At 40.9% G+C, this 26902-nt stretch overlaps 1 protein-coding gene across 1 annotated transcript; it reads left to right on the top strand.

Moving 5' to 3' along the window:
* Window positions 1-1113: 1113 nt before the first annotated feature.
* ndp (norrin cystine knot growth factor NDP) lies at window positions 1114-21746 on the top strand. Its single transcript, XM_079562492.1, has 3 exons — window positions 1114-1249; window positions 16938-17342; window positions 20454-21746. The coding sequence occupies exons 2-3, from the start codon at window positions 17145-17147 to the stop codon at window positions 20676-20678; spliced, it is 423 nt and encodes a 140-aa protein (XP_079418618.1). The 5' UTR covers window positions 1114-1249; window positions 16938-17144; the 3' UTR covers window positions 20679-21746.
* The last annotated feature ends 5156 nt before the right edge of the window (window positions 21747-26902 follow it).

Below are 26902 nucleotides of genomic sequence, written 5' to 3'. Positions count from 1 at the left end.
TACTGAAGAGATATCATGAGAAATTTATTATGTTTTTTTTTTTTTTTTTATCTGAAAGGAGTCAGTGTTTGAAATGTATAGAGTGTTACAAAAGGAGTTTCCACATGCTGTAAAACACACTTACATGCGTTCACCATTTGTGTCAACATCAGCAATTAATCCTGAACCCAGGACGAAAGGAGCGATCAAATGTATAAATCCTCATAGCTTCACATCACTACACGACATAAGGAGGAGGATGTGTTACTAAGATGAAGAGTCCACTTTTCTAAATGTGCATTCATTGACATGGCTGACATTATTCTGTGATTTCCAGCGCTGAGTTTTTTGGATGATTCCAGAAGTGCTTTGGGTGTCATGTGAAAAGCGCTTTACAAAAAGGCTTCCATCACAGCGGTTTCCCAAAGCACTCCCCGAAGTCGTTGTGCGTTTGGACAAATACAGGTTTATGTATCATTTCGAGAAGAAAACAAAAGGACATGACCGAGAAACACCCCTGTCCATCTGCGTCTTACAGGTTTGTTTTTTGTTTTTGTTTTTTTTAACCAAGTGCAGTTTTTCCATTTTGCGCGCCGTTCCAAGTTAAATGATAGTTTTAATACTTTGGCTCTGTGATTTGGCTCAGACGTTTATCTTCTATTGTGAACAAAATGTGGCATTACGGAACTTGTTAATCTCTGCTTTCTGTTTTTTGTTTACATTTCACGGTGTCCTAACTTTTGTTTTTTGTTACTATACCCCTACACCGCCCCCTACCACCCGCTCTTATGTCAGAGAGAGGCCAGTTGTTTTTAAATAAACTGAATCTGCTAACAGTTTTATAACCCTGGCCTCGTAAAACTAGCTTTTGGTCAGTCTCTCCTGATGGGTTGAGCAGAGCTGTCCGAGGCTGGAATCCCCATTTGCCACAGTGGAGCGTGTCGGAGTGTCAGCTGGAGTTGTTTCACTGTCTTCTGGAGAAAGGCCATTCGATAAAATGCGGCTGCTTTGTCACTATTCCACGTGTGACTACTGTCCTCACACACACAAGCAGCGTCTTTGTGGTGATTTTTTATGTTACATCAAAAGTGGAGTGAGTACAACAGGAGGGCGGTGAGAGAGACCGAGGGAGGGAGGAGAGAGAGGAGCTCGGAGAGGTAGAGGCAGGAGAGGAGAGAGCAGCTGGCTGGGAAACAATAGTTGGAACCCAGTCGTGCAACGCAGGACCTCATCTCTCTGGATACTTCCGCTCTGTCTGTCTGTCTGTAAGGTAAGAGCCGTGCGTGTCATGCCTTTACTTTACTGTGTCCTATTCATTCCGGTTGCATCCATTGTAATTTGCTAAAAGACGTGACGTAGCCTCTCCTAGTTCAGGTGCACTTTGATGTCATTTCAGTTTGTTCCACATGAGATTTTTTTTCTCCCCCCCCCCCGTTCAAATTCATTTTAGTTTTATAATCATGATTGCATTATCATTGATAAGAGGCGACAGCTGAGGGCTGAAGATGACACACGCTGATAGTTTAAGCCCTTTACTTCATGTGCGTCATTTTTTTAAGTCAAGTTAAATCTCCATTTCACAACATAAATATGACCCTAAAGTTTTATCGTCTTTGAATACGGTAGATAATGATGGCTCACAATTTTCAATTCCATATTTTTCTATTCGTGTGTTGTAATAGTTATAGCCTTCACTTTCTTCACAAAAAGCACCTTGAATTTGAATGCAGATTGAAAATATTTATATATATTTTTTATTATTAAAAATCATGTATATTTCCTTATTAAGAATAATTGCTTTAGAACGATTGTGATATGTAAGTCTCTTCAGAAGCATAAACTCTGGAGTTCAAAATACATCTTTCTCATTGCATGATAAGACCAGTGCCTTGGCAGGTGGCCATTATACCTGGTTCATGTTCTTAAAACTGTCTGGCACAGCAGAATATCATCAACATGTGTTACACACTGAGCTATGAAAAAGAACAACTAACTTGACAAAACTGCAAAGAACTAGGCTTAATCAGCTGATCAGAATTCAAGAACCTGGCAAAACACGTATCCAAAAGTGGCCCGTGCGAGTGGTTGTTATTAGACTGCGGTGTGACATGACGTGTAATAGAAGGAAACATATTTGCGTTGGCTCATGTGCATTTGCTAATCAGGCTCTGACAGGGAGGTTGGCTGGATCAGTGAACTCTGCCGGAGCGTGTGTGTGTGTGCGAGACTCGGGGGTTAATAATGGTGTAAATGACTTTGGGAGTGCGGCTATGTGTTTTACAGGTGTGTGCGTTTATGTCCATTTGAGTGCATGATTGACTTGGCCTGTTCTATCGTATCGGCGCCCGAGGCTGCTGGCTTATGTTGGGAGGAGATGATGACAGATATAATAGACGCTGTGGTAGGTAGAAAGGAGGAGGGGCGAGATAAGGCTACTACTTCCAACAGAGTCCGGCGTGATTATGAGACGGGGCAAAGTGTTTACATGAAAAATGAGTTACCTCGCTGTTAAACAGGTTTGCTTAAAAGTGAAAGTGGCCTATTCCAAATGTCTCCTGTTAAAATTTACAACAGGAAGCATTTCGCCATCAAGGATATACTTGTTTGCTTATTGTTTTTGCATAGATTTTACATTTGAGGGTATGTAACGCTGAGTGCAGGCCTAAAGGTTTGTTATTCTTTGTGATGAAAGTAAAACACACAAAAGTACTACTAAAACTACTTATTTCAAGCATAGTTACTGCTACTGAGAAAAAAAAGAGTTTGGACCCTTCTCTGTCAGAGAAACAGTATATAGACTGTAAGGAAAAGTTATTGAGTTTATAAATAGAGGTGATTTAGGGCAATTTTTTCCCGCATGTTTATTTTAGTTGGTGATTGGGTTTTAAAGTGTGGCTTAACTGAATGAAAAATGGAAGAGGGTAAAGGAGGTTGCGCACCAAAATCAGCAAAAATACTTAAAAAGAATAGCAGAACATGATGCACAAATGCAGTCCCACACCACTTGACCTGGGTGACACCAGACGGGAAAACATTTGGATTTTTATTTTTCTTACTTATTCGCGAGGATCAGATTTTGCTTCCCGCGGCTCCAAATGAAAATCAAACATGAACCTGTAGGGAGAAGCGAGAGTCAAAGACAATGAGTAGGAGGTGATTTTGAGTCATCCCACGTCCAGTCAGGTGCAGACTGACAGCAGCGGCAGCACGTTACTGTGTGGGCCTCTGCTCTTACACACTTTTATACGGCTTTGAGGGCTGTTCTTTACTCGACATTGGATTTCAGTAGTCTTCAATTCCTCATGACGGCATGTCAGCAGACTTTTTGGTTTTAGTTCCAAACCCACAAAGTAAGTTAAAGACCAGTTAGCAGTGTTTCCTGATACGGAGGCAATACTGGAAATCCATCTCATGACTTTCTCAAAGCCTATTATGTTAAAAAGGAGAACTAAGCAACTTGTTTACCTTAATAAATCCTTTTCGTAGTCCCTCTGGGGGTAATACAAGTGTTAATAATGATTGGGAGGTCTTTCTTCTCCCCCTGGTGTCTCTGGCCAGAAAACCACAATTGCAACTTTCCTGTCTCTGGGTAGGAGTCACCAATACGCACTAATTGAATCACGAAGAAGAAGCTAACCGGCTAACGTGCAAAGCTTACAGTGGGCTAGCACCACTTAAACAGTACTTACAGCCAAGTTTGAGTGAAAAAAACTATCTCCATTGAGTAATTTGATGGATAATATCCCTCTCTCCCTCTATCTTTTCTGTCAGCGTAGTATTTGCTCTCACGGACAACTAATGAGAAAAAAACTGTAACATGCTACGACACCTGCAGTGGCAGTTATGGCCTCTAGGGGCATGAGTTACTTAGTTCTGCTTTAAAGGTAAGACATTTCAAGGATTATTGCAGTGACATTTATTAATAATTTGCAAGACCCTCAAAGTAGGGGAATTTGGGTTATTTATCAAAGGTCCAATGGGATAAAAACGGTTGGGAGGAACCAATGTCAGAGGACTTCCTCCAGAACTTGGTCAAGAATATTAGCCATTGTCTGGAAGATTAGCCTACTGGGCATACTTTACATTGACCACTCTCCTCACGGTATATATGAAGTCTCGCTCATACAGAGGAGCACATTGTGGCGTTGTTTATTTGGACGTGGAGTGGAAGTTGTGATCGGCAGCTCACAATGTCTCGCGTCAGTAGGAATGTGCTTCTGACAAATGGATGCACTGCACGCACCTCAGACTTTGAGGTAAATGGAAACACAGTGCAGCCAGACGAGAGTGTGACAGATCTGCCCCGGCCCGAGGAAACAGGGTCGCGACTCGAAAGACAAACAGAGCTGAAATTCAGAGCCACTTGTTTGAATGAAAGCCAGAGGGAGGGAGTAAGGCTTGCGGGATTCGGACACATATTTCATCTTTAGAGCATTTAGTAAATATCATTCTTTTGTATTACTCTATGATCTGGAATTACAGTGTTGCCGACCTTGTCCCAGATGTACAATTTCAATTAACTTTTCCCATATACTTTTCATAAAATTCAAGAGTTGTTGTAATTACAAGACATTTTTTCATGGGGGAAATGAAGGGTACATTAGAAGTGGTCTGCACTGTAGAGCTGCATTTATTATAGCAGAGACATCGGATTTGGGGGGGTGAAGGGTGCACCCAAGACCCCAGCATAAGGAGGGGTCCCCAAGGAGCCTGTAGTGACATGTGCTTTGCCGAAAATCATACTGAAAGCCTGTAGTGGGGGCACACAAAATTGGTTTGTCCTTGTACAGGGCTTCGGATTTCATGACTATAAGAAATCCACCAAAACTACGACTGTTCATTTATTCTGGTCATTGATCTCCATGTGCCTCATCTACATAATCAAATTCCTGGGATAGGTGCTTTAACAAAGGTTACATAAATGTTGTCTAAAGGGATGGGGTTACTGCTGGTTAGTATGTTATCATTGAGGATTGGCAAATTAGGGGAACACCTGCTAAGATTACAGCAGGCACATTTTCAACACTAGCTCTACTCTTTCTATGAATCCTACAGTATAAAGCTAACACAAGCTTAGCTCCAGCTCACATGGCAGCCTGTTATTGGATGTACATGGGCTCTCAAATCCACGCTGTTTGTTTCATCTCTTCTGAGGGGGGATATATTTAGTGTGGGGCTTAGTTCTTAGGAGTTTGGCGCGTGGGGTCGGCTGCGTGTGTGTGTTCAATAGAGAGAAAGCATTAGCCGCTGTGTGCTATCACAAGCTGGCGTCAGTGGACAGTGGAAGAGCTTGGCACCATGCATGCCAATATTGTATGTGTATAGAGACCAGTGCCTTGGTCCGGTGAGGAATCTGCCCTTTAGTTTATTAAAAGCTGGTGAAACAATGGAGGGGGGTGAGGCAGCAGGAGGGGGGGGGGGGGGGGGGGGGGGGGAGCGCGAGCGAACAGATAATCATGACGTCAACTTTGGCTGAGGACCGCAGTGGTGAGCAGATGAGATAGGATTGTGGTGTTGCACTTCAATGAAAGAAGCCTGTGCAAAGAGAGGAAGTGAAAGAGAAGGTATTCACAGATAAATATGGGACTTTAATGAAGACTTTTCACTCAATTCAGCTGTGTGCTGCACCTGTTTCACTGGCAACTGATCTTAGAAAAGATAGCCTCCATCAAAGCAGCATCTACTGTAACTAATATGGTATAGATTGGTAAGAATGGCATCTTATCTATCTACAAACATGTCCCTGTTCAAATAAATGAATTAAACAAAAATAAAGATCTCTTAACATCAACATAAACTTGTGTTTCTCTATTAACAAACTAGCGACTAAACATTTAATCCAACTGCATCCAGTTAAAAGTTAACATAAAACAGTTAGTGCTGTTTATAAAATGTGACCCAAACACCAGAGAGAAGGCAAAGTTAACACATTGAGTCGGCATGTGTCTGCATATCTTTCCTCCGGGAAGTTTCCCCTACCACTAAAAGCATGCACAATAGGCCAGCATGAATGTAAGGGCGTGAGTGAGCGGTTGGTCAGAGGGGCCGATGTCACAGATTCGTAGCCTCGCTTCTGTCAGTCAACCCAGAGGGGCGGCTGTGGCTACAATACTAGCTTAACACCACCAAGTCAGGTGTGAATTAATAATGTCTAAAATGTGGCGCTTTGAGAAACTCGGAGAACAGGCTTGTAAAGCGCAATACAAGTGTAAGCCATTATTATTATTAAATGTACAGCTATAATCTCTAACTGATTTGCCTGTGTAAAAACAATGGTTTCACAAGGTGGGCAGTCGGTGTTAACTTGCACCTCACAGCTATGAAATGGTGGCAGTGATTTTTGTGCACGGCATATGGCTGCAACAGCGGGATACTTTCAAGTTATCTATTCTCGAGAGTGTTAAATATCTTCCAAATACATTCTTTTCGCATGTTGTCACCAAATAAAATCCAACCAACACTGAGTGCAAGTTAACTTAATATTCAGGCAAAAAGTAAAAACATGTCATATTATTTAGGTAATATTATTAATACATCTTTTGGCACGATTATCTTGCAGAAATGTAAATTGAGCGTGTTTTGCCTGCTGTAGCAGCATATTTATCTCCAAGTCATACACTTCTGAAGAAGTATTTGGGTCATCATTATAAATTAATTGTGACCATACGGTAACTTGGCAGATCCAAGCACGCAATTGGTGGGCTTGGATCCACCTGCCCATAACTCCCAAAGTCCAAAAGCTTCATTTGGCCTTATACAAGCAGATTGAGGTATGCAGCGGGCGGGCTAGTGCTGTGGTAATGTGGTTTGAGCTCCCCATAATCTCAACCACAAAACGTCTTATATGTTATCCCCTGGGTATGACAAAAGAAATCACAACTGCTTTTTACTAATTTCATCTACTCTGTGGCATTTAATATGTCTCTAAAGAAACAATAAATGTAGATCTCCAGATAGGCCTGCAAATAAGTAACATGGGGCAATAATCTCATTCTGTATATTTTAGCCCGTGGACGTGCAGCTGTGCCCCTAATTATTTCATGTGGACAAGGAATGCCACATTGGCTCATTAAAAAGGTAAAACATAAATTTAGGCTATCTTTTGCCAAATTAACTGATTTGCTATTTAATACCCAGAAAAGAATACCTCGGGGTCCCACAGGGTATACTGTTGGGACCAAAGATTTTATGTATATGGTATTTAACACTGCATTTTGTGGAAATTTTGGATCATACCTTGGCCAAAAGAAGTCATTTAGATTTCCCCAGTCCTGGAGAATGTGTAATGGAGGTTCTGGCTTCTTTAATAGGAGCCTGACATATAACAAGTCAATCAGAAGTGACAACTTAATTTGACAGTTATTCTAGCCAGATAAAACTTTGGCTGTGTGAATTCAAAAATTAGATTTGCTGTTTCTCGGACTAATTTGACATCATTATTTTTGCAAGTCCATGACATGTTTCCATTAAATGGGTTATATAATGAGAAATCTACTTCTCTTGAGCTAATAACCATGTTAAAAATATTCCCTCATCAAAAACATACCTGTTGACTCAGATTTGAGTTTACTCTGGATGTTTTTTCTCCAGCTCAAATCGATAGAATCTGGTCTATAAACCATCACCAGACCCACTGCATTTATCACTGCAACATTGATTTGTTAGCAGGCCATCTGCTGAAATGTATGCCTTGTATTTTGTGTTTGCTATAATTGATTGCTCCTGCTGCCGATGGAGGGCGCTCCAAGCAACACACAACATGGTTAAGAGTATTCCTTACTCATATTAGGATATTAATTTAAAGGGGCTAGATGCAAATTGGCCATTTTATACTCACTCCTGCCACCTCAGGTCATACGTGTAACTGCACCTTCTATATTAAGCTCGTGCATGACGGCAATTCGGACCCGAAGTAACAACTTTTTGAGTGACTTAGTGCATTGTGGTGGATAAGTCTGGGCTCATTCTACACCTTAGGGCATTGCTGGAACATGTTGGCTGGATGAAAATAGGTCATTTTAACATTTTTAAACTCGTATAGTCCCTTTAAATGATGAAACGTACAAAATCGATGCAGTACTCAAGTACTCAAAAGCAAGTGTATAATTGTGTATGGTTTCACTTAACATCACAACCTGAGAATTGACTTTCTGCACGAAAAAGTAGGGGAGTGAAGGCAAAAGCCAACTGGATTTGTTGGATTACAGAGAAAAATACGGCGCAATAATGTTACTGGGATAAATTGTCTAAAAAAACAAAGGGATTGTGAAGAGGCGCAGAGGCGGTTGTTCCTGGGCTTGAATGACTGGATATAATACTTCATGGGGTTAGGTGGACAAAAAGCGAGGCGGGAAACATCCTGAAAGTGAACCTGGCCTTATACAATAGGTTGTGTTCACATCATTAACAGCCTTTTATATCGAGGTGGGAGACTGGTTAGAATTCTGCGGTAGAATTTGTCTTACAGGCAGCTGTCAAAATAAAGATGTTATCACCTGGATTATGGTTACCTATCCAGAATGGTGGCAAATTTGTGTTCAGCTGTTCGTCAAGGCAAGGCGAGTTTATTTGTAGAGCACAATCATTGCACAAGGCCATTCAAAGTGCTTCACATAAAATTACAAAGAAGGCAGATAAAACATTAAGAGTTAGCCTCGTGGTTAAGGCTGCTACACATATACTCTCTGATCTCAGCATCAGGGGTTCAAGTCCCAGAGCAGACAATATGCGGAATGTCACTCCCCACGCTTCACCCCCTCACCCTCAGCTATCCTGTCTAATAAAACCTTACGGGCCAAAAAAAAAAAAACATCCTCCTGCTCCGCCCGATGCTGGAAGATCACATTTTAGGATGTTGCGCGTGGAGATGGCTGATGTAAAGGAAGAGGGTGCACAATATTAGTTTTCCCTGAGGCCGTTTCCTGTAGCAACCGTGAAAAACACTCGAAACAAGCTTCTTTTCTAACCACTGTAATTGGGCAGCCCCACATCTCTGGTCCAAGACTCTGATAGTAAAGGCACCAGTCCGCTCGGGCCACTTGTGTTGGATACGCTTCAAACAAAGGGTCGGTCTGATAGCTGCTGACTTTTGGAAGTCCACAACACAGCCACTTCTTTGCGGTGACGCACAAACTGTACTGCCACTGTTTTATACTTCATTACCACATGCCCCTTTCTTCTTTTGATTACGGCGAAAATCAGCTTCAAAATAAAGCAGATGGAAAAACATATGCGACCGAACTGGAAACTATAACCCTGTTCTATTTTTTTCCCCTCATCCACTTGCCATATCAACTCCAAACAAAGACCTTTTCTATAAAGATAACAGTGTTCATTTTCCACAGTCGAATGGAAAAACTGACTTTCACGCTAAAGCGCTGTGGCACAGAGTGGGAGCTGGAGTGGTACCATATTTCTATAACGGTTTTATATTTAAAGCTGAAAACAAAACGATTTACTGGGTTCGGTGTGAGATCACGGAGCCCCAAAAGTTACGTTTCAAAGACTAATTTAAAGGGGCTAGATGCAAGTTAGTAACTTTATGCTCACTACTGCCACCTCAGGTCTTATGCGTAACTGCAGCTTCTATATTAAAGGAATAGGCCACCGTTTTTACATACTGAGATATGTTCTTACCTTAGCTTTGACGAGTTCTTTAGGACCTGTCTGGTCTTCACCCGTGCCTTCAGTCACGCAAACACAGCGCAGACGGCGTTAGCATTTAGCCTCTCCCCCTCTCCACTATAGCTCCAAAACTGGTCAAGATAGAAGCTACAAAGCTCTTCCACGTTTTCCCTATTTAAATATGGTTACGTGAAGTGTTCCACTACAAAGTATAATTACACAAAATTAAACAATGTGGATTTTCTAAGCGGATAAAAGGGGGGACTATATTGTAAGGCGTAATAATACCAGGAGTAATTTGGCATCCGCACAGTAAAGTGAAGACTACTGCGCAGTAAAGTGAAGATTACTGCGCGGATTTCGAACTACTCCTGGTATTATTACGCCTTACAATATAGTTCCCCCTTTTATCCGCTTAGAAAATTAAAACCTTTTTGAGTGACAGTGCAGGATTTTAGAGGCAGTTGTGGTGAATAGGTCTGGGCTCATTCTACACATTAGGACATGGCTGGAACATGTAGGCGGATGAAAATGCTTAGTTTTAACATTTTTAAACTCCGTATAGTCCCTTTAAACTGCATAGCCATTTGAGTGCTGAAATGATCAAACGGAGAAACAGTTATAAGGTATCAAAGAGGAGCAGCACCTTGTGACATCAGCCGGTGGAGAAGAGCATTTTGAGTGAATATGCATTAGTCAAACTGATGTGAGAACAAAGCTGGAAAAGTCAGTTGAAATACGACGTCCGGGCAGTGCATGGATTTTGTCCGGTGTCCAATTGGAAACAGATCTCATGTTACCACTACGAGGTTCACAAATGAAAACGCTCGGCTGGTTTTGAGGTTTGGAGACAGTGGACAACAGGAAGCAACAAGTTCTCTCTGGAGGTCAGGAATGGATCCGATCAGAAGTTAAGAGAGGAAAGATTAAGATGGTTTAGACATGTACAGTTTAGTGCAATAAACAAACTGCTACGCCTGCAGTTATTTACTGTACAATGTGCTATTTCTATTATTTCTATTGGAATCTATTGTGTATAAAACTTGACAACCCTAAAGTTTAGACAGGAAAAAACTAGACAAAGTGCTCAGGAAGTCAATAAGAAAATGTGTTTTTTGGGGGGAAGGTGCTCTTTGGTGTTTGGGGAACTAAGACTCAAAAGAAAAACAAAAAACCAAGGCACTCATCCTCCCACATCATAAATCTCTATTTACAAAAATAGAAATTTTGTAAATAGAGATTTATGATGTGGGAGGGTGAGTGCCTTGTTTTTTGTTTTTTCTTTTCAGCCTAAAGTTTATACCTTTGCCTGCTTTGAAAGGCATGTGATTCTTTTATAGTATTGGACTGTGTTTAGCAGTTCAAATGTTAAAGCTTCTGTGCAGTCTGGTGGTTAGGTGCATTTTCTCCAGTTCGGCTTTACCCAAATCTAAAAGCTTCTCGACTCGCAGCCTAAAGGCCTCATTTGAAAGCTAAGACCCAACTGATCGTAACTTCACGTCACGTCGTCGGCGCGTTTCTGTCACATTTTTGAAGTGTTTGTTTCATGTCTCTTTTTTTGTCGTGTATGAGTTGTTTTTTGTTGCTTTTTCATTGCTTTTTTTTCTCTTTTCTTTTTTTTTTTTGCACTTTTTTGTCAAGTTTTTGTCATGATTTTTTCACTTTATTGTCACTTTTTTGCCGCTCTTCTATCACTTTTTTGTCGTGTATTTGTCACTTTTTGAGATTGTGTCATTGTTCCTTTTCCGGCACATTCTTCTCGCTCTTCTGTTGCTTCTGTTGCTTTTTCATCACTTTTAAGTCGTGTTTTCATCCTCGTTGATCCTCACTATTTTTACGCTTTGTTCGAGATGCTTTTATATTTAGGCAAGGCCAAACTGGACCAAAAAAAAAATGCTCGGCCGAGGCGGGGGTTAAGAGGTTAACAGCAGATGCATTTGGACCTGTAAAGTTGTTTCTCAAAAATACCAAATCTGCTACCAATCTGTTTTTGTCTATCATAGAACTATTACATATATTTAATACATTCATGTTGCCAACCACAGCCCTGTACGTGTCATTGTTGGTTTGGTGTTTGTTGTACTCTGACAATTTGCTGGTGTCTCTCCCAGTTCTTCCCTCTGTACCGTCATATCCAACAATCAATGTGAATGCTTCTGAACTTGTTTATAAGAATAATCAAATGTAAGGAAGGATGGGTTGACAAAAGCATAATCTTTGTGAGACAAACAAGTCCTTAACAAGCTTCAAGTTTTGAAACTGGTGTGTGTGTGTGTGTGTGTGTGGGGGGGGGATCTAATGGAGATTTCTGGTCGCCTTTAGTGCAGTTTTGCCTTGTTGCTAATGTCTTGGAGGCTGTCTGTGTCGCAGCAGAGCATTAAAATCCTGTCTGGGAGCTTAATAAGCAGATGCCAATCAATAGAGTACGATCCCACTGCTGTAGTTAAAAGCCAATACTGAGGGGAAGTTGGCCGGGGCTAATAGACGAGGCTCATCAGCATTAAACACGGCTGGCGGAGGCTCAAAATGACAACATTCGGAATAAATTACGGTTTATTTGCCTTGTTCGGGCCAAATCACTCTTGTCCGTTGTTATTATCTTTGTTTGCTTTGCTTCACTAATGTGCCAGAACTTGTTTCTGACTCAACACTAATACATTTTGCCTTTATTCATATAGACATCCTGATAATATACAGCTATTTGTAGATGATTTAACAACCCAACATTGAGGGTTCGGACAAATAAATGCCGTGTGTTAAGCGATTGTGTTTGTCAAGTTGCAAGATATGCAAATGAAGAGCAAGAGGCAGCAGTGTGCAGATGTTTGTCCCTGTCATGTTCCTGTACAGGAGGTGATATGCGAGATGCAAAATGATTCTTTATATCACCTATTACTCTTTCTATTACCAAAGTACTTTCACTCAGAAATTATTGGACCTAGCCACTTTTACTTGTACTGGAGTAGTACTTGACTGGAAGGATTTGTATTTTTACTACACAAATAATGAAATCAAGTTTTCGACCACCACTGATTATTTGTTATATGTCAATTAGTGCCTTAACCTCTTAGCCCCCACCTAGACCGAGCACCCAAATCTGAAAAAAAAACGCAACCAAATAACGAAACGAGAAGAAAACAAGGAAATCACAACAAAAAAGTGGCAAATAAACCGATGAAAGTGCAGCAAAAAAGTTAGAAAATCTCAACAAAAAAAATGGCAAAAATGTGACAAAAATGCAATAAAGCTGCAAAAAATGAGATGAAAAAGACAGTAAAAAAAAAAAGTGACAACAACACGGCAACAACGACATCCGTTTAGATCAGTTTTGTAGATCTCAGCTTTCAAATGAGGCGTTCCTCCAGCAGAGAAATGTTTAAATGTGGGTAAAGCTGAACTTGAGAAAATGCACTCGGTTAGGGCGGGTGGTGAGGGGTTAACTGCTGTACTTTTATCATTTCTGTTTGTCTGTTATAGTCCCCTGAAGACAAGGGGTGGCTGATCTGACACAATTTTCTAAGCGCATTACAATTAAAATTTTAGAATTATTCATGTAGCAAACTACAGCTGTCGGCTTCTTCTAACATTTTAATGTAATAGCTTAAATTTCCAGTCACACGGTTAAAGAATGACAGAGGCTGACCAATAGGAGCATATGTCTTTGTACTTAGAGTAAAACAGAAAAGACCTGAATCTCGATGCAATGATCTCTTCAAATTGGGACATTTCAGTATAACATTATGTAATACTGTATTTTCCGGACTATAAGTCGCTCCGGAGTATTAAACAGACGGCATCTCTGGAGTCGCCCATATACTGAACAATTTGCTACGAGAAATTATTCATATGAGCCCGATTTACACTTGACTTTATTTTTGTGTAAATATATAAATAAATAAGTTCATATTCCACCAGAAAATGGCTAAAAAGAGTAGAAAATTGTGTTTCCCAAAAGATTCGATTTTCCCCTTCGGCGAAGCTACGCCCCCTTCTATGACGCGATAGTCGCAGCAGCCTTGGCAACTACCTGGGCCTGGAGGCGTAACTGCACCATTGACACAGCCTAGAGCGCCCTCTAGCGCCTGTCAATATATGTAATATGAAATATAATATAAAATGAAAATAACAAACATGTGAAGTGATATTTTTTTATATATAAGTCGCACCTAAGTATAAATTGCACCCATCCAAACTATGAAAAAAAGCACGACTTGTAGTACTTTATCTCAATTTCCAGCTCCTCTGACAGCAGTCAATCACATATCCAAACCCCGCCCACTTGTTTCCCCAGTGTCGGTTCTTGTTCACTGTCTCCTCATAGACTCTTTCTTTTTTTTAAATAGTTTTAGCAGCCAGCAGCGTTCTCAGTTATTGGGGAAGAGATCCTGTTCGGGGGGAAAAGGTGACCAGCAAAACATACACGCCACATTTTACTATAGGATGTTATAAGTGCAGTTAATTTTACTCAGGCAAATTATGACTTGTTTTGGGGTCTGGACCTAATCAGGTATCCATGTGTTGTCCTCCATGGATTTAACAGGAATTCGGAGGCCTTGGGGTTGGTACAGTTTATGGGAAAGACGATTGGTGAAACAGCATGTGGTAATTACTTTGAAGTCGGTGATTTAATTTTGGTCTTGGGAAACAGTGGAGATAGTGGATGGCATTGATTCGAGTCGTGCTGTTGGGTCGGTGCTTGGAAATGCAACGCTCTCGTGCTATGTAAACTGTGCTCCACATGCTAACCCAGCCATCAAATCATCTGTGAGAGTATTTATTTTAACAAGCCAAATGATACTTCTAGTTCTCCCCAGAAGGTTAAGGTTAAATGATTCGCCTCAGTAAGAAAAACACTGGACCTGGGAGGTTAGGTGGAGAGTTGACGAAAAATCTGATGCCGTTACTATTTAGCTCAAGATGAGAAATAAATATTAGAGACAAGCTGCTTATGAGTTATCGAGTAAAACATTCTTAATAGTTGTTCAAATGTTATCGGAGTTCATACAGTGCAGGAGTCAATAAGTCAAGCATCAATATCTGCAACATCATCTTTTAGTATTTGCAAAAAAAAGTGAGCTAAATGAATTTACCAAAGATATTTTCATGCCTTGATCCCCCTTGTGATACTTGTGATTAAATGTAGAGACACATAGGATCTTAACCTCTTAACCGAGCACATTTTCTCCAGTTTGGCTTTACCCAAATCTAAAAGCTTCTCGACAATGGAGCTTACAGCCTATAGGCCAGTGTAATGCCTCATTTGGAAACCACAAAATTGATCTAAACATCTTTTTTCCTTGTGTTTTTGGCACATTTTTGTCATTCTTTTGTTGCTCTTTTTGTTTCTTTTTTGTCACTTTTTCCATCACTTTTCCCCCCCACATTTTAATTGCTTTTTGGTCGAGTTTTTGTCCTTTTTCTCATTGCTCTTTTGCTCCTCATTTGTGGCTTTTTAGTCACTTTTTCATTACTTTTTTGTCACATTTTGGTCACTTTTTCATGACTTTTTTGTTTCTTTTTGTCATGTTTTTGGCACTTTTTCATCACCCTTTTTTTTGGTCCGATTTTGGCCACTCCTGTTGCTTTTTTTGTCACTCTTTTGTTGCGTTTCCATCACTTTTTTGTCTTGTTTTTGTCCCTGTTTTTGATTTTACACTTTATTGTACACTACCCTTGATACATTGTGCCTGACTAAATTTAGTACATGTGCTCTGTAACAATGTGTAATAATGTGTAATGATAATTGTACCTATGGGTTAGATACACAATGGAATAATATGTATTTGTAGTTTGCAGGTATAATGTAATAAGCCATAATTCTATTTCTCACCTAAGGGTCTCGTGTCCTATTACGTTATGTACCTACAAAGTACTAATACAAGTTATTCCATTGTGTATCTAACCCATAGGTACAAGCTATTACACATTGCTACAGAGCACATTACATTGTACTTGTAATTTAGTTGGGTACAATGTATCAAGGTACTGTAAAATAATTTAAAAAAGTGATACCGATTTGGGTATTGCCGAACTGGAGGAAATTTCGGTTCAGGTGGGATTAAGGGGTTAAAGATTGAAAGAATCATGATTTTGTGTGCGTCTCCAGTTTAAACGGTGTTGAGGAATACAGAAAAACATCACCCGACTGCTTCATTCGTGTGCTTCAAATGAAAGCCTCACACAGTGCAGTTATGTTGACGGCTGCGGATAACAAACGCTTACATTTTAAAGTACCGTACGTCAACTTCAGTTGTCATCTTCCGCTTTTCTCTGCCCTCAGACCCTTAATCAAATTGTCACTGGAGAGTCATTCTCTTTCATTGGACTTCTTAAATAGTCTGCATAGGACAGTTGGTTTAACAGAACAGCATGGACTTAAAGAGAAAAAGACAAACGCCAGAAAAAGAAAGCATTCTGTGAAACCACACAGGCCACAGTTATGCCTCTAAACCCAAACTGAAAAGTGGCCATTACTCCACATAAAAACAACACATAAGCAACTTCCCTTTGTATGAAATTGTTAAAAGCAAACCTCAAATTAAAAGCACGTTGTAGACCCCCCCCCAAAAAATGAAAACCCAATTACATTTCAGGCTTATTATAGTCAGCTTCAACACCACCTCATTATTATGGAGCCTCGTTTACACAAAAACCTCTCCTAATTCACACCATATTTCATGTTTCACTATAAGGGCTAGTAGTGAACCTTAAAGAAGCAAGCAAGTCTGTTTTTCACAGTTCGTTGACCCGAGTTGAAATGGAATTACCTTTAGCAAAACCGCCCCTCACCTGCTGGTGTTGTTAAACGACTTTAAATAAATAAATAAAAAAGGTTCTCGAGCTGGCAGACAATTGCAGGCATGAGAAAGTAGTTGATTTTAATGAAAAAGTCATTCCTGGGCATAGGGAGGGCTCTGGCTGCAGGCTGTTTGTCCATGGCTTAGGTTTCTCCTTGTAATAAAAGTGCAGGGGCTTAAGTGTTGACGTGTGTTGGTCGAACAGAAGGAAACAAGTCTATCGCACACCTTTGAGGCAGGTCAGCGGTCTGGGGAACGTCTAAAACCTCGTGCTACCTTAAGAAAATGTTTTTAGAAGAGTCACATTACATTTGTCTTGAACTTTTATATTTTTGTTGCATACTTATTCAGTCCCAATTTTATTTACTCCCACGCCATCAAGCGATCAATCACAGACACTGGGAATAAAAACATCCATGGGAAAGAGAGACTGGACATATCCTCAGTAGATGCCCGAATACTAATAGACAAAACATACAGCCTTCGCGGACAATATTGTTTCTCGTGCTGCATTTATCTGTTTGTCTTCTCCTCCAGACTGCGGTGGACCCAGACAGCGGGGAATGGAGCGGTCTTATGAAGCTTACGGCTTGTATTTGTGCAATTTGCCAACACTAAACCTTTTAAAGGAAGCCAGACATTGTGATTTGTGAGACCCTGAACTTTGGGAGGACCAAAAAAAAAGGCAGGGAGGACTGACGAAAAAAAGGAACGTATTGGACTTGTTGTGACAGAGGAGCGGCGATGAAGTCGGCTGTGTGTGTGGGCCCTCCCTCCGGCCTGTTGCTGGTCCTCATGTGCTGTCCACTCTTGGGCTTGGTCCAGTCGGCCAGCAGCAACAAAGCCAAAGACCCTCACCTTGGAGACTCAGACCCGCAGAGATGTATGAGGCACCACTTCGTCGAGACCATCACGCATCCCATCTACAAGTGCAACTCCAAGGTAGGACGCTACAACAAATCAATATTACCAGGATGAAAAGCCTCTTTTTATTAAGGTAGACACAGAGCCAGTGTTCCAATGGCATCATTCAACTCAACAGCACTTCAACAGCGTAGAGAATCAGCAAGGTATTGGCACGCAGTAACAGATATACAGATGCTGTGCCCAGACCTGCTCAGGGGAAACTATAAAGAATGCTCTTAGTGTTTTTGTTTGTCATCTTATAATAAATAATAAAACTTTATAAATGGTCTGACACTTCATCAATCTCACCAGGTAACTGTTTCCACATTAAATACTTAACTTGGGTGTGAACTTCCTTTTATCAACAAGTTGTTTGAGGTAACAGCTGAAATGACAAATGAGAGAAGAGGTAATTTGTTCAATTTGTCCAAAGGCTCCGGTCTGTTCCAAACAGATGCACAGCACTCACTCTGCCAGAAAGCCTCCCTCCAGCTCTCGACTTAAGGACTGTGCGTATACGTGTATGACTCCTATCTCTTACGGTCCCCAGCGTGCCCTCCTCTCTGGTCGGTCCATGCCTCTTTCCCCCCTGTCCCTCCCTGAGACTTTGTGGATGTATCGGGAGTGGACGGGACGTGTGTGCAGCTGGACAGGGGCCACGCTGCGGTCTCAGCAGGGAACAGCTCTTGGCCGAGGCATGCGGGCTACCTCAGGCCTGCGCTGTCTGCCACTGCCAGAGACAATGGGCCACAGAAAGGAAATATGGAGAGTGGCCTAATGGTTTTGAGACGTGTTCCTTCTTAATTTGTCAAACGACCGAATATGCAAACAGACTGATGTCTAAAGCCCAAAGCCAAGCACGTCATTGTTTTTGTTAAAAATAGACTGTCAGTTTTCGTTCCATTCCGGCTGCTTTAGCCCAGATATTTGTTTTGCCTGAGTAATGACTTTCTACGTTTTTCTATATAATAATTAATTTGACTATAAGTGCTCACAGTCTGACCTGGCGCAGGAAGGGCTTATCAAACTGACAGAGGGAGCCGGGAGTATGCTGCCAAGTTTAACCAACAGACTGACACTTAGCATATTACATCTGTAACTTCACTGTATGAGATCTGACCATATACAGCACACGCTAATCCACAGCGAAAACTCAACATCTGCCAAACACATTGCATGCATCATTTATTCAAATAGATTGAATGTTTGACATAGTTTGAATACTACTTGCTGTATATTTCTCTGAATGAATGCTCTTTCTTATTGGATAACAAAATGCGTCCAGTGACGGCTACAGAACAAACTGCTCACATAGCTCCTCGTAATAAAAGTACAAAAAACAAACAAAAAACTCAAGACTCAAAACATTTAGATAATAAAATATATACACTATAGGTTTCCATTGAGCACAAAATGTAGACACAATTAATAAAAGTGTTCTTCAAAATGTCTCCAGTCAAATAAACAACAGCAGCTTCAGATAATAGCCGAACAAAACCTTTCCCTGCTTAAGTGCCACAAAAGGTATTGGACTTCCCCAGGAGACCGGCATGAATGAAAGCAGATCAGAGGAAAAGAAACCGACAGAGGAGAGCGGGGCCAATGTCACAAACTGGAATCTGTCACCGTTTGACAGCTTGATCCTCAGCTGGGACAAAGACAAATGGACTTAACGTGGCGACATGGCTGCTGTTGGGGTTGGGTGTCCCTGCCTCGGCCCCAGACAGGCTTTTGTCGAAGTGGTCCGTGGGCAGGACAGGCAGCAGCTGACAGGAACGGGACACAGGGACTGTTGAGGGAGGTGAAAGGAATGCGGTGACCCGCGGAGGCATGTGGTGCGGTGGGGTAAACACTGATCACAGAGATGCTCTATGTCAGCTGATTGGACAGGCTTAAGGAGAGCTCTCAGTGTGTACAGAGTGCCCTGATACCTTCATTTAGAGACCACAGAGTTGTGCTCGGTGAACAAACTCAGCAGAAGTTCCTCAGGATTAGTCTAGGTCTTCAGATTGTCCCTTAGGATAGACAAGAAGTGTTCCCAATGTTTTCAATGCCTGGAGTCCTGGATGACTTGTTTAGGTCTATCCATGGCTCCGAAGTGATGAAATGAGAAGCCTGTTACCATAGAAATAAAGAATTCAACATTTCAAATATTCTATGGGTAAAATGAGTTGATGAGTGAGCTTTCTATACAAACTTATACTTTTCTTTTCTGATTTGTCTATCTTGATGGGTCATCCTGGTTTGAATTGCAAAGAGCATGAGCGTGCTTGGTCAGACTTGGCTGCCACTCTTCTACAGCATCTAATTCACACCAAAAAAAAATGTTTAGGAAGATGAAGAGCATAATCATATTTTTGGCCCTACGGAAATGCAGTGCTGAAATTACACCCTTGAACGATTCCATATTGGATCCATTTGAGTGGACAGTGTAATAACTGATAAAGTCTTGGTGGTCATTACAGCTGTCAACTTAGCCGTTTTATATGTCTCTCTTTGAGAAGACCTTGGAGGGCAGTAAATGTTTCCTGTCGCTGGTAACATTTCTTAAGCTCGGAGCCAGGGTCGAGAAGGATGGGGTTTTCTATATGAATTTGAGTCATGCTAACAGGCCTTTCACACTCCATTGACCTGCAGAAATCCGAATGAATGATGGACTGCAAAGATGTTACAAGATGGGTAAATGTGTTATCCTTTTGCCACCCTGAAACTTGGGCGAAAATCCAGGTGTTAAGGAAGGAAGACTTCTATAGTCCATTAGTGCTGCTGAGACGAACTGTCCAGTAAACAACCACCAGTTTTTGTTTGTTGATAGACACAAGATGCCTTCCAAGAAACAGGTCAATGCACAGAAACATTCAGTCTGTTCTAGGAGTTAAAACCCTTGAGTTTTTTTCTTTATTGGCAACCTTATAGCCACTGAAAGAGGAAACCGGCATGTCTTGGAGCGGGTCTTCAAACAGTTTGATGCACTGTGCCACAACAGACTGTAGGAGTGACTGCATTCTCTGGTCCTATCTCTCTCTTAGCAGGTGCAAGGTCAAATCATTCAACAAACACTCCTTTTCACACACACTGTAGTGACCCTTTCTACAGTAATGTCATCATGAATCTTATCCATGTTCAAAAATGCGTTCTCTCTTTCAGATGGTGTTGCTTGCTCGCTGCGAGGGTCACTGCAGCCACACGACCCGCTCCGATCCGCTCATCTCCTTCAGTTCGGTGCTCAAACAGCCCTTCAAAAGCACCTGCTCCTGCTGCCGTCCACACACGTCCAAGCTGAAGGCCGTGAGACTGCGCTGCAGTGGCGGGACGCGCATCACGGCGACATATCGCTACATCCTGGCGTGCAACTGCGAGGAGTGCAGCTGAGCAGCGTCCAGTTTCCTCGCAAAGGCTTTCCAAATGCAGCTTGGGCCCTTCCACTCTCCACAGGATGCGTGTCGCTATCTTCAGCCTGATCTTTTGCACCGAACTTTGAATCCATTGATCCGCAGACCTTGGAAACGCCACTCAGTATGCGCTCCACCCTCTCTCCTATACTATCATTTAGAAACTTCATTGTCTGCTTTCAATCAATACAAACCCAATGCTGTGTTTCCCTGCAGCAAACCAAGGCCAGACGCTACCAAAAAAAAATAAAAAATCCAAAGAAGCGCTCCATACTGCAGAGGTCATTGTAATTCAAAACACACTTGTTCGCGGACCTCATATTGAGGACCTCATTACCCAAAAAATCTCGCCATAAAAATCCCACCCAAGTATTTGACAACAAAACAACATGGCTCGTTAAAAAAAAAGGCAGCATGGGAAAAAAAAGAGGACATGTGGTGGATCTTTAGAGGGAGCACCTGCATCAAGTTTCTTTGCACAGTATATTTTACAGACTCCCCGTTGACCTTGATCACACCGTGTAAAACATGACTGACACGGACAGGCGAGCTCATCAGGTGAGCAATAAAGATATAGAGGCAGGCAAGTGTAACAGGAAGCGACGCAGATGAAAGGAGACAGCGCGTGAACGGTTTGCCAGCCTCCGACCGGTGTTGAATCGACTTTCTATGGACTGTTGCGAGCTGCAGTTGAATGTCCGTGATGTTTCTGTCAATATTAATGAAAGTGTAGGCATAACTGGCGAATTTATAATCTGCTTTTGTGTATTTGCTTCTAGTGTTTGATGTTATAGGGAAAACTCAAAACAGTGGCGTTGAACTGGATACATGTGACACAAGCTCCATATGGACTGATGTAAAGGAAAAAAAAAAAATCTTCATTGATATAACTGTATTTATGGACCGTAGAACATGCTCACAGCAGAGTTATTCATTCATTGTATCCATTACTGTCAGAGATGCCTTTATGACTTTCCACTTATAGAAAAGGTCATGTTCTGAAAATAAAAATACCGACCCGTGTTGTCAAAAACGTTCATTTTCTCATCTTTGGGGTTTTGAAAGAGCTACCTATGGATCTGTGGTTGTTACAATATCTGAAATGTGAATGAAATATTGAGGCAAAAACTACTTCGCTCGTTCTACTTCGCACTGACTCCAATTAGTGCTTGTTCTTTCAGTTCACACACAGTTTTCTCGACAACATAAGTTCCCCAGAAACCAAGGAGCAACAAGAAGTGCAATAACACAAACTAAACTATAAACATTGGTCTCGTGTTTCTGTCCTTTACCATATCCTTCCCAAAATATTTCTATCCTAATGTGATCTTGGATACTGTTCAACTACAAACCGCACAACACTGAGATTTTAAAACAAGCATGTGGTACTTGCCTTTTTGAAATATCAAATGGTAACAACAACCAACTACATTCAGCACAAATAAGATTGTGCTGTCTGCCTATAAAGTCCTGAACTGAAATGTTTGCCTTAAGATGAAAGCGGTGGATAAAACATTTGAATGGCAGGTTTAGAGTAATGTTTTTCCATAATGGCAGGATTTTCTTTGATAGAACTATTTGGATGTCCCATTAATGTCACTGTACATGTATGTTAAACTATAGCAGTTTTTTTCTTTTTGTGGTCATTCGATTGCGCATTAAATCCAAGCTACTTGATGTCTTTCAGATTTTTCAAGGGCTCTGCGTATTCACATGCACACCTCTGTGCACATGTTTTTACCTTCTGATGAAAGCCCCGTTGTTCCTGTAGACATTTCAATCCATACTGCAACTGACAGCACGCTCGCCCGCCGCACATGTGATCCTAATAAAGAACTTAAAGCCTCACGTTGCGAGATTAATCGGCCTTTTTTAGCTGTCTCCTCTCACTGCGTGGCTCCTTTATCTGCACATGAACACTCAGTTGTGGCAGGCATTTAGTGACATGAGGCGAGGGGTGTAATTGTTTGGGAAACTACTATGTCAGCATGACATAAGGATATCATATTGATGCTGACTGTGCCTGTACTTAAATGCGGTGTGTGAGAGAATTTAGTAATTAAAGAAGCAAACATAGCATCTAAGCTTTTGATACACCAGGTGTTAGACATACGGGTGCATATGTTCCCTTTATGGCTTTATACTGTCGACATCGCACACAGTGATTCTTCATCTTTCCTAATCATAACCATACAAGCATTTCATAAAGTTCATGCTAAAGGAGGGATTTTTATTGGCTCTCACTATAGGTGCAGTCTTGTTAAAAAGGAATTCACATCTGCGTGTTAAGCATTAAGATGCCAGACGTGAGAGGAGAACGGGCCATGTGGCTGCAGAGTCAATAGCTCTATGTTGTTCTACACATTCAGCATACGAGTCACAGTGACAAGGCCTATGTTGACACACAATGGCTGATCTAAATTCGTGTTGCTGATGACCAAGGACTGTCATAATCAAGAAGATGGTCCTGAACTAAATCCTAACCATAAACTTAACCAGATGATGGTTTTGGAACATCAGTAAAAGGGAAATCAGTTACACCCACAGTAAATATAGATGACTTGGTTTCCAGAGTCAAGTCAAAGGAAATGATCATTAGCCTAATATGTCCAGACAAGATTATATAAAATCCAAAAGTTAATAAAAATTAAATTATGCCACGTCTCGCTTTGCTTCAATTAACAGAGATAATACCTGGGACCAATAACAAAAACCTCGTGCACCATTGGTTTTCTTTTAGTAATGGAATAAACTTAAAGGTATCATCCAATCATAACAATAACAAAAATGTTGTGACATTAACATTTGATAGTTATATCAGCCTTTTAATGCATAAAATCTAAAATCAATTACTTTACTTTGAAAATGTACATATACATTGTAATGTGTCCCTCTCTGCTCAGCAAGGAGAGGTCTGACTGTGAGGAATGAAAACAGAACAAATGTTTTTAGCCTTTTGCTGCCCCCTACTGTCAAGCATTGCATCTCACAACATGCATACCCTAAAAATAAAAAGTATTGATATTAAAGCACACAGAATTGATCGACACGGAACATTGCCTAAATTAAAAAATTCTGTATCTGGATGGGGGCCATGAGGGAAATTGCTTGTGTCGCTGTGGCTACGTATGTAGCTTACCAACCACCCTGTAAGGAGTGAACAGAAAAACATATTGGCAGGATTTTCCATATTGGAAATCAGGCACAAAGTGAACAAGAAAGTAGACAGGACAGCACCCTGGGAAGCCCCTACATTAATGAACACGGTATCAGTCAGGGTGATCTGTCAGTATTTTGTTTGCAAGTATTCAGTAATCCAGGAGACAGTGGAGGAGTTGACACACATCCTGAGCAATTCTCAATTTCTCACTCATCAAAAAGGGCTGGATAGTGTTAATCACGTGAGAGAAATCAAAGAACATGATCCTCACAGAGCATTTATATGCTGCTGCAGATGTGTAGATGGCAATATCATCCACAGCAACATGGGGCTGAAACACAAACTGTAGATGGTCCTGGGCGAGGACCGCCAAGAGTCTGAGCCAGTAGACGTTTTTCAAACATATGAATGACATGGGAAGTCAGTGCAACTAGTCTGATCTCCAGGCCAGATTGCATGGGCTTCCTTGAACATTAACGTTCATCTAGCCGCCCCCAAACTGACAGAAAACAGAGGACCCTCAAATTTCACTCAGTGTATCAAACAGCAGTATATTGTTTTTGATCATTTTATTTAAATTCACGTGTGATTCTGATGTGTCAATCATGTAAAATGGATACTAAATAGATATAGAGGCAAATTAAATAGGGACAAACAAAGCAACACAGTGCACTTGTGACCTGTCTGCATGTGGTCACTGTATGGATTAGCCTATAATAAATACAGATTAGGATTACGACAACGCTTTTGTTTACCTAGGCATTAGGCAATAGGCGCAATAAGCGCTGCCTAGGACGGCTTATCTACTGTATGTGCAAATGCACATGTGTAGCACTTACCTCGACTAACCACCAGGCGGCAATAACAACTGAAGACGATGGACTGCTCTGTAACAAAAAGGAAAAAATATTGCAGTCATTGCAAGAGTCAAAGTCCTGAAACAATATTGCTTTATAACTGCAATTTCATCAGGTATCAAACTGGGTTTTCCAAATAATTAAATATTAGCATTTGATGTAAACTGGGATTTGAAGACAAGTTAAAGACTTCATGATCAAGGCCAGACTCAACCTAAGAACTCCGTCCAATAGCAAATTGATATATTATATCAATTGCTTCACGAGGACGTGAAACTCATGACACTCCTTCATGAGGACGTGACACTCCTCAGATCTGAAAACAGTTCTTGTTCTTCCCTTGAATTTGACAACATCTGCACTCGTCTGCACTCTTTGCTTTTACTGTAATTATTATTTTATTTTTTCAATGGATGTTTTATAGATTTATCTTATCTTCCATCTTGTCATTTTATGTAGGCTAACTGTGAAGCACTTTTAACTACCTGTGTATGAATTGTTGTTGAAACTTGCCTGCCTTGCCTTGCCTTGCCTTTCCTTGCCTTGCCTTGCGGATAATCCTGGCATGCCCTCTTTGTATCTACGATTTACATGTCCCTGATGCAGAATGATTGTCACACACAAACAAGTGTTCAAATTCAAAATGATCAATTTAATCCATGTGCAATTGCCTCACCAGCACTTCCTCTGTTTGCAGATCAGAACATTATGTTTTTTTTCCCTCTCGTGTAAGATGTTTGTAGATCCTTTTCATGCATGCATCTTGAAAATAGTATAAATTGTTGGAATAGTAGTTGACAGTAATTTCAGAGTGACAATGCAACAAAGCCAGAGAATTGCAGTGTATACTTGCTAGCTGTGTGCATGGCATCTGTGCAGGATGTCCATTTGGTATGTTTCCAACATTTTAAAGTAAGGCTGATTTTTTTTTATAACAAAGAATGAAAGCGGAAACCACAAAATGACAATGCTAGCTGTGGTCCAAATTTATTCCAAACTTTCCTAACATATTTGTAGCATCTCAATTCTTCACAGGGACGAGTTCGGAGGCACATTTCAGTACTCGCAGGGTCACTTTTCAGAGTGACTTTCACAGAAATGCAAGAAAACAAGCCTGCAAGTTCATAAAATTGTTCCAAATTGTTAATTCGATGCACAGGGTTCCCCCCCACCCCCCCCCCCACCCCCAAAATGTCTGAGTTTACAATAAAGGAGGACAAAGCAAATGTTGTTCCATTGCTAGTAAAAAATCAGGTATAGTGCCTTTAAGAATTTTGCTTCCAAGCATTTTAGTTAGATAAAACATCAACACTATATTGAACAAAGTACAAATGTATAGCTATGGCTGACACGATAATTACTATATCGACTTATCGTTCAATAAATAACAGATAACATCTTAGGCTCAATATTTATTGTCTGCACATTTATGAGCATTTTTCCCCCTGTTTTTTTTGTACTTTCTCCAAATTCGGTTACATTATATTTCATATTTATTGCAGCTTGTGAATTTTAGGATATGATTAATCCAGTGTTTCCCAACCAGGGGTACGGGGACCCCTGGGTGTACTCGAGGACCTAGCAGGGGGTACTTGGAACTATTTCAGATTGAAATAAGGGGAACATGTAACATACTTTTTATAGGAAAAGCTATATTTTTCAGTAAAATGTGTTACTTTGGGAGAATTTTTGGCTTATTTTGACTGCAACATTGTCCTTTTTCTTACAAATACCACTTTTAAGTAATTACTTTCTAAATAAACTGTAGCACCCTTGAGGTAGGGGGTACACGGTTGACTAATGAAAGGCCAACGGGGTGCGAAAGACAAAAAACATTGGGAACCATTGGATTAATGCACTTTTAGAACAAAGGTTTACTGTCATCGTTATGCTTTATAGCTAGTTTAGAGTATTATCGCGATATGTTCCTGCCTCAATATATCGAACTTCTGATTTGATATATTGACAGGTCTATTTTGCTCGCTGCTAGTCAGGGGCGGACTGGCCACATGTCCATTCTGGAAGAGCACAGAAGGGCCACCAGTCCCGCCTCAACTGAGCTTTACCCAAATCTAAAAGCTAAAAAGAAAAGCATCAAAATAGCGAGAAAAAGAGGATGAAAACAAAACAAAAATGTGCTGGAAAAGCAACAAAAAAGTGACAAAAAATGTGATGAAAAGGCAACGA

This window comes from Gobius niger (genome assembly GCF_951799975.1).
Source record: "Gobius niger genome assembly, chromosome: 9".
Lineage (NCBI taxonomy): Eukaryota > Metazoa > Chordata > Actinopteri > Gobiiformes > Gobiidae > Gobius > Gobius niger.
Note: the sequence above shows the minus strand (reverse complement) of the source record. Positions and strands in the feature narration are given on the sequence as shown.

Coding starts and splice junctions, on each gene's coding strand:
- ndp (XM_079562492.1), top strand. CDS start 17,145: ATGAAGTCGGCTGTGTGTGTGGGCCCTCCCTCCGGCCTGTTGCTGGTC. Junction 17,343..20,453: donor TCTACAAGTGCAACTCCAAG/GTAGGACGCTAC, acceptor TCTCTCTTTCAG/ATGGTGTTGCTTGCTCGCTG.